At 37.3% G+C, this 8,758-nt stretch overlaps 1 protein-coding gene across 1 annotated transcript; it reads right to left on the bottom strand.

Moving 5' to 3' along the window:
• Positions 1 to 2,555: 2,555 nt before the first annotated feature.
• Positions 2,556 to 8,388, bottom strand: LOC127360634 (CMRF35-like molecule 8). Its single transcript, XM_051395090.1, has 6 exons — positions 8,078 to 8,388; positions 7,217 to 7,534; positions 4,911 to 4,952; positions 4,483 to 4,572; positions 4,181 to 4,233; positions 2,556 to 3,167 (listed from the first exon to the last, which is right to left on the bottom strand). Exons 1-6 carry the CDS (start codon positions 8,109 to 8,111, stop codon positions 2,871 to 2,873), a joined length of 834 nt encoding a protein of 277 aa, XP_051251050.1. The 5' UTR covers positions 8,112 to 8,388; the 3' UTR covers positions 2,556 to 2,870.
• Positions 8,389 to 8,758: the final 370 nt, after the last annotated feature.

Here is an 8,758-nt window from a genome sequence, read left to right as displayed (position 1 = left end):
AGGCTGATGAGCAAATTTAGATTTTAGTTTTGTAGGTTTTTTACTTAACCGGCCTCAAAGTAAGTGAAATTTTATTTATATAGCACCTTTTTGACACAGAGATCCAAAGTGCTTTCCAAACAACAAATACATTAACATAACAACACACAAAAACACAAACAATGAGCATATAAAAACAAAACAAGATAAAACCAGAGGGAAGGATAAATTAAAAGAGACACGACAGATGAGTAAACAAACAAGGAGATCTATAAAAAGGCTTGTAGAGGATTAAAACAGTCCACAGATTCAGTGAATCTCAGTGAATGGGGAAGACTGTTCCACAATGTCGGGGCTAAAACAGCAAAGGTCACCTTTAGATTTACAGGTAGAGAGGGGAACGGATAAAAGGCAGAGATTTGAGGAGCGGAGTGGCCGAGGAGTGGAATGAGGAACAAGAGATCTGAAATGTAACTGGGGGTCATGAAGTGCCTTATATGTAATCAGTAAGATCTTATAGTTGATTCTGAATTTTACAGGAAGCCAATGAAGGGATGCAAGAACAAGAGTAATGTTGGACCCACGGCTGGTTCTGGTTAAAAGTGGCGGCTGCATTTTGGACTAACTGCAATCGGTTTAACGAAGCCTGACTGAGGCACGTGTAGAGTTACAGTAATCTAGACAGGAGAAATGAAGCTGTGAATTAATAGTTCAAGATCACTGGAGGACAGGAATCTTTTGATTTTATTTCGTAGCTGCAGGAAATAGGACTGGACAAGTTTTGTGACATGAAGGTCAAATGTCATATACTGGTTGAAGATGATACAGAGATTCTTAGCAGTGGGTTTGATATTAGTGCATAGTGCTGCAATAAACTGATCAGTTTCTGGTGTATATGTATCTACATGTTGTGTTCCTGGTTTGTATGAGCCATCTAGTTTGTCTTGTTTTTCTTTCTTGTGTGTCTGTCAGTAGTTTGTAACTGTTGTTCTGTGTGATTGTGATGACCCCTCCCACTCTGGTTGTTCTGTGTATTTTTCCCTTTGTTCCTGGCAGGAGACTGATATTTTTATACTTTGTTTAGAGTGAATATTGGTTCAATAAATGTATTTTGTCTTAAACACTTTAATTATTTGTGTGCTCTCCTTTGTTTTGTATGAACTGTGAGCAGGTTCATGACAGTCATATAAACATATACGGTACAATTTGTTATATCAATTATAGAATGAAGACAACCACTCTAAGCAAAGGTAAACCTTGTATAATATCACTATATAAACTATTTTAAAAAACCAAATACAGTGTTGAAAACTATTTAAAATAAATAAAGTGACACATTGTACAATGCAGGATTTATGTAAAAAGTGAAGATTTTAAAAAGATTCATCTTTTAATAATGAAACAACAACTGTTGCATAACATATTGCACATAGTGTATACTGTATATACGGAATATACCGATCCACCATAACATCCACCTGGGCTCCCTGACTGGTCCCAGACCAACAGACTGCTCTGCACTGTGTGTTCTGACCCCTTTCTATCAGAACCAGCATTAACTGTTTCAGCAGTTTGAGCTACAGTAGCTCATCTGTTGGAACGGATCTTTAACTATCTATAACTACCATATAACTCATGACTGTACATTATTATAACTATTATATAACTATCATATTAACTCTTGTAGTGAATATTGTTCACAGTTGTTGATTTAATGGTCCTATTTCAGGTGGTAGTTGATGTATAATTTTATAATCCAACAAGGCTTTACAGAGAAATGTAATGACTGTGACTACAGGGATGATACATATGTTGAAACATATCTTACTTACTATTATCTATCTGCTCTTTGGGATGTTCTATTTTACGGGATTACATCCTCTCCAGAGCTAAATACAACCAACAGGATGTAAACAACAAGCCTTTTTTTGACATTGTTGGTTTGCGTTGGTAAACCACGATGCTCAAATTTAGTTGACTAAAATGATTGCGTCATTCTAAACTAACACAAGATGAGTGTGTTGCTGCTGGTGCTTGCAGGGTAACAATGATAGGACCCAAGTGCAGTGCTGACTGGTGGAGTACAGTGGTTTATTGCAGCAGAGACAGTTTATACAGGCTTACAGAGTCAGTAGGACTGGGTATCGTTCAAAATGATACTACTGATACTGATACCTTCACGTCAATACCGGTTCCTGACACAAATTTTATAATAATTTTTTATCAAAAAGAAAATACATTATACATTAGAGTAAAATTACTCACTTCAATGGAGGAAGCTGTTTAAAGACCTGTGAGCGGCGGGAGAAACTGTTTTTACTCACTTAACTCAAGCTGGATAACTATATTAATATTAATAACAAACAGTATGGCAACAACACGTCGAGTCTAATACAAAGAAGGAGAAGAGAACGACTGTCTGGGGAATGTTTGTGGTACTAGGAAAAGACAGAGTGAGACCTGTTTATTGGCCATACCGATGAGGTTTTACTCTGTTGGTGTCCTTGATTGATGCAATGCTGTTGGTGCCATAAAAATAGAGTTCGGTACCCAGTCCTTATAATGAGACAACTAGTGTCAACACTAGATAGTCCGTCCAAACAGGGAGTCAAATCCAGAGGATTTGTCACTATTCATAACATAAATAATAATAGGAATAACACTTATAATCAGTAATTCCTTCAGAAAAACATGAATATAGACAGAAGCATTAAAATATGCATAAACTTCTGGATGATTATTCTGGATGACTAAGGACCCAGAATCTAAATATCTTGATGTAATTCCTGAAGTCTGAGCTGGATTTCATTGTCACAAATGATTGATCTATATCTTGGCCAAACGTTTAGTAAATGTAATGACTTCCTGCTCAGGCCGATGTTTCCTCATTGCTACTTTGGTTTGTTGACTGTTGAGTAGAGCGGATCCTCTGGAGATCTGGATGGTTCACTGACAGTAGAGTAGGTTGGACTTTGGCTGTTCTGCACAATGGAGTATTCACAGGCAGAGGAGCTGGGTTTGAGGATCACTGCCTCACCACCAGCTTTATCAGAGCTAAAGTTGATGGTAGAGTAATGCAGTGAGGCAGAGGGGTTTGTGGGAAAGTTGGCAGTGGCATAAATTGTGGTCACTGCATTTCCTGAGTCTGGCTTCTGGACGTAGACCTGTACCTCCTCGTAGACATAATCCTTCCAGGAAAGAATGAAAAACACAGTGTGAACTAGGGCTGGGCGATAAATCGATTTTAGCGATTAATTCGAATTCGTAGTGAAACACGATTTATTCTTGGTTAAAATCGGTTTTCTCTTAAACTTCCACAACACCGGCGCTCCCTTTGGGCTCCCGTAGGTCAGAGTGCGCTGACCCCTCCCCCCGCCTCTCCACAGATACACACAACATGGCAGCAAGCCAGGATGAGCTCGTCCCCCAAAAAGGCACAGTGTTGTCGGTTGTTTGGAACTGGTTTGGTTTTGTGGCGTTCGACAGCGAACAAACCACGACCCACTGCAAAGTTTGTTTGAAAGCTGTTGCAACCAAAGGGTAGCAGTACAACCAATTTATTCCAGCACCTCAAGCAGAGGCATGCAGCCGAGTGGGAGAAATGTTGCTCTCTGCGAGATATACAGGACTGCAACCCACAAACACCCGCTAAAAAACAGTCTACATTAGTGGATTCATTTTCACATTGTGTCCCGTATAATAAGAAAGGGACCCGGTTGAAAGCTATTACTGATGCAGTCGTGTTGCATATTGCTAAAGATATGGTTCCCATTTTGGGTTAATCCCAAAAGGGAAATTCAAAACAAAATAAAAGCAAAACTTGTTTTGAATAATTTCTTTGTCATTTGTAGTGTGTTTTTAAGGACAAAAATCGATTCAAATCGTAAATCGGGATTTTATTTTTAAGCCATATAGCCCAGCCCTTGTGTGAACAAATCATATACAGCCATAACATTAAGCACAATTGATACAAATTGTGGTTAACATTGTAGGTTAAATTAGAAACAGGGTAAAGGGCCAGTGTGTAACATTTAGGAGGATCTATGGATTTAATATCCATAACTATGTCTTCATTATAACAGGATCACCATTGCTGGCTAATACTGAAACTGTTTATGTAACATACGTAATTCTAACTTTTGCTCAGTTTCTCCAGCAATATGAATATTATCATATAACAGTTATACATTTATACACTGACCTCTCTGGTGTGCTCTGCTGCTCCATTTCTTCTGTGTTTTGAATGTGAACATCCTGACAGAAAGACATGGAAGAGAATAAAAAACAGTTGCACTTGTTGATGGTTTTGTATTTTCCAGTTTGGTTTCATTGAGTAGGATTTAACAGCCACTGTGTATCCCAATATTTATAGACATAAACCAACTTCCAGACTTAAAGAAAGTCATGTTCAGTCACTACTAACGTCATATAGTATATCTGCTTTGGCTGTTTTTAGACATCACAACTGTACAAGATGGAGATGTCGTGAATGTGGTTTCTTACGTTTGTAGATAAGAATCAAAATGATCACAAACAGCAGCAGCAGCAGTACAGCAACACAAACAACCAAAGTAATGACGACCTGAGAGCCACCTGCAACACAAAGCACACAACAAAGAATAAATCCAGATCTGTTTCGCCAAGTGCTTGCTCATGGTGGTACTGTTGGGTCTCTGTAAATGTTATAAGGAGTTCGGTCTAGACCTGCTCCATTTGAAAAGTGTCCTGAGATAACTTCTGTTATGAATTGGCTCTATTGAATTGAATTGTTTAAAAAGCAGTCAACAAGTGTCTGAGTTGAGGAGTTTAAAGGCCAATTTAAAGGCCTTATCTAGAGCCAGTGTTTGAATTGTACAAATGTAAACATGAACATCCTCCTTCTCTTGCTCTTCTGCAGCAGAAGGTTTAAGATATCAAACGTGCTCTCTTACCATCTCTTTCAGCAGATGCAGATGTCGATGTTGGTGTTTTTACTGAAATCAGACAAAAGTTAACATTGTCTCATCATTGATAGAAAATGAAAAATACATTTTGACAAAACCTGGAAAACAAAAACAGAAAGAGAAGCATCAAACTTGGAACAAACTTGGATTCTACACAACAGTCTTTTCCTTTTGTTTCCTTTGCTCCTTGGCAACAATAAGTTTGATCGGACTGACTTTAATTTAGCTGCTTCAGTTTCAGGATATTGATTGTGCATGCTGGCTCACTGTTGTGGTTTACTGGGACGACACATTAAGACTACAGGCCAAAGTGGCCCAAATCAGGTTTTCTCTTTTCTCTGTGAGTCAGATTTATTTTTATATATATTTACACTTTGGAATCAAATCTTTTCAATTCTGATTCAGGCCAATTTTATATGTGGTCCCAATCAGATCCAGTTGTGGTGTCTTTGTACTGTGACCTCAGTGTGAACAGTCCTATCAGAATTTCTGTAACTTTTATATCGCTCTATATTGGCATTCATCATGCGGGTCACTTTAGGACCCTGACCTGTTTACACTGGAATCTGATCTAGGCCACATTTAAAAAGTAATGTGAACTGCCAAACAAAAAAATAAACTCAGATCTGAGCATCTAAATCCTAATCAAGTACTTAGGCTCGCAGTGTGAACGAAGCCTTTGAGACATTGTTAAATCAGAATCAGAATCAGAAATACTTTAATAATCCCAGGGGGAAATTATTTAAATTAATTATTTAACAGTATTAATAACTCCTGTACATTTCCAAAGTTAAAATGCTGTGAAAAACGTTGAGTGTGTAACATTTTAATGGATTAGATTAGTTTATCTTAGCAAAAATCTCACTAATTGACATTTTTATATTGTGTTTAATCTGTACAAACACCTCTGTGTAAAAAGCATTAATAGTGAATTATAAAATAAATACATTACATCTGTTTTCCTACTAAAATGAGTAGGAACTTGATCAACTTTTAAAGGTTTTTATTGTTGCCTTCCTGCTGTCACATCACTGCAGTGTCGCTCTGAAGGGAAGTGCAGGAAATGAACATAAGAGCATTAACAGCAACCAAACCACAGGTTGTCTGAGTCAGTCAGTATCAGCTCTTGTCAGGAGCTGGAAGTTAAAGTCCCCATTTAGTTAATGTTAATATCTTACACTGTGCATCACCTATACGCCATTATCTGTCCCAACAATGACAAAAAGACAGTTTTTAGGTATTCTGCTGCTTCTTGGGAACTTTAACAGACCAGTGTTGAGGATTTAGTGGCATCTAGCAGTGACGTTGCAGATTGCAGTCAACTGAATACTGCTGACCCGACAAGAATGTAGTGGAAACTATAGTTTCTGCAGATGTTTGGTTTGCCTGTACTGGACTGCTGGAGAAACATGATGGACCCACTCCCTCTGTAGATAAAAACAGCTCATTCTAAGGTAACTAAAACACAATCCTTCCTATATTCTGGTATAACGAAGGATAATAGTGTTATTAACTTTATGTTTTAATTTGAGTAAACATTGTCAGAATAGCAAATGAAAACGTGTGTGTATAAGCACAATACACATTTTCTCTCCCCCACCCTCACTCTGAATGTCAAACCACTTCCTTTATTGTTTTCCTCCTCTGTAACTGTAGCTTTTAATGGTTCAGAAACATTCAGTATCTGAAGGGTTCATTTCTTCTTCTGCTAGGACTCATTTTGGGAGAGTCAGTATATTGTATATTTATTAAAGTAATTTCATAAGATAAAATATTTAAGTCCAGTTGTAATGAATAATGACTGTAGATTTCTTTTACTGACCCTCCTACAATCATAACCAGGGTCAGATTACATCCACACAATAAAAAACAAGACTCACCTACAGTCATCAAGAATCTGTGGAAGAATGTGCGTCTTGTGTCAGTGCTTTCTGCTCCACACCAGTATGTCCCACTGTCGTCTGCTGTTACTTCTCTCACTGTTATGGTGATATTTCTCTTCTTCTCTTTGTCTTCCTTCATGGAAAAACTTGTGTTCATGTTGCGCTGTACAGTGTTTACTAGAGGTTGACATATAGATGGATCTTCTCCCTTACAGATGAATTTCTTTATTGGAGCACCATTTGGATATGCACACCAGTATGTAAAATTCTGTCCAATAGTTAGAGACCTTGTGAAGTTTTTAATATCTGTAGACAGACAGGATTGACTGTATTTAACAACATATTTCAGAGAGACCTCAGTTATATGTGTGAGTGAATCAAACCTAGAAGTGTCAGATGTGTGCTGCTCACCTTCAACCTTCAGTTGGATTTTTCTGAGTCCAGTTCGGTAATTTCCTTCTTTCACTCCACACCAGTAGAGACCAGCATCATGTGAGGACACATTACTGATGGACACACTGAATCCACTGTTGGTTTCTGTGAGAGTGAATGTCCCGTTTGACTTTACAGAAAAGTTTGTTGATAAAATCTCCTCACAAGTGAAATTATTCTCTCTGCAGAGAAACTTGACACTGGACCTTTGTTTGTTTTCTGGATAATCACATGTGATGGTGGTTTTAGCTGTTCTGTACGCAGTTTGGTTAAATTGTTCCTTGCAGCCATCTTTCTCTGCAAATAAATAACAAAAGTAAAAAATTTATATAAGTACATTTTATTTCTATAGTACTTGAAGTATATGCCTTTTAGAATGTATTTCACTGGTCCACAGAAAATATATAAAACATAAATTACAGCAAGAATTTAAGAAAGTGGCCAAACAGAGAAAAAAAATGTAATAATCATAATAAATTATAAAACCACTGGAGTAGAAATTATTAAAACCTTAAACTTATTAAAACGCCACTTATCTAACATATCAGTTTGTTAAAGACTTTAAAATGATAGTGACTCTAAAGACTGTGGATTTATGTGTAAGCTCAGGAATAAATGTCACTATATTCATAATGTCACCCAATTTATCTGATATCTGAGGCCTTTTAGGATTAAATCTGTTATCAACAATCATTGGCTCCATGTGCCTCAAAAACATTTGAGTCATTACATGTGCAAATAATGTAAAATTTTATGTTGTGTTTTTTTTGTGTGAAAACATTTTGACCAAGTTTCAATTTTGAGTTCATTAAAAACACATTAAAGGTGAGTGTCTCTTACCAACTTCCACTTTAAATTTCTCTCTGTCTTTCATTCTGTCTTTGTCTTTCTCTTTACATTGGTATTCCCCAAAATCCTTGGTTTGAAGTTGTCTGATGGCCACTCTGAGTTCTTCATTTTGTGTATCATGGTACAGGGAAACGCTGTCTTTGGTTTCCCACACATTCTTTTTAGTAGCTTGTATGAATGTTCCTCTTCGACTAACTACACCAATATTCTTATAATTTCCAGTTGTTTTGGGATATTTGCAGGTGAATTCAACCCATCCTCCTCGGCATCCCTTCACTTCAGACCTGAGCTCACAACCTGTAGATCAGACAAAGACTAAAGTTCACATGATGTCAGATACTGAGACAATCCCAGAGCTACTGCAGCAGTCTAAACTAGTATCAACTGTGTTTTAGTCATTTGAAGAATTTTTATCATCTTTTAGCTTAACTTAACTGTTTTGGTTCACTCACTGCTCTCATCCATACACTGCACATTAAGATGGAAGATGCGTCTCCACTAGCTGGTGAACGTAGTGGAGCATTTAGCAGCTACAGAGCCAGATATTTCCCTCACGAGTTGGTGGAGACCAAACACAGAGCTCAATGAATGCTGTTTGCTAACCAGTTTGCTTTGTCAACTTTAAAGGTGATAATAAGTTTGTTGGATTCATTGCTTACAGATTTGAAGATG

The sequence above is a fragment of the Dicentrarchus labrax genome, unplaced genomic scaffold, assembly GCF_905237075.1.
Source record: "Dicentrarchus labrax unplaced genomic scaffold, dlabrax2021, whole genome shotgun sequence".
NCBI classification, from domain to species: domain Eukaryota; kingdom Metazoa; phylum Chordata; class Actinopteri; family Moronidae; genus Dicentrarchus; species Dicentrarchus labrax.
This window is presented reverse-complemented; position numbering and strand designations above follow the sequence as displayed.

Bases quoted from the DNA above. Each gene is read 5' to 3' on its own strand.
- LOC127360634 (XM_051395090.1), bottom strand. From the start codon at position 8,111: ATGAAAGACAGAGAGAAATTTAAAGTGGAAGTTG. The intron at 7,535-8,077 runs GTAAGAGACACT...ATTTATTTGCAG, and splicing joins GAAATTTAAAGTGGAAGTTG to AGAAAGATGGCTGCAAGGAA. The intron at 4,573-4,910 runs GTAAGAGAGCAC...TTTGTGTTGCAG, and splicing joins TGCATCTGCTGAAAGAGATG to GTGGCTCTCAGGTCGTCATT.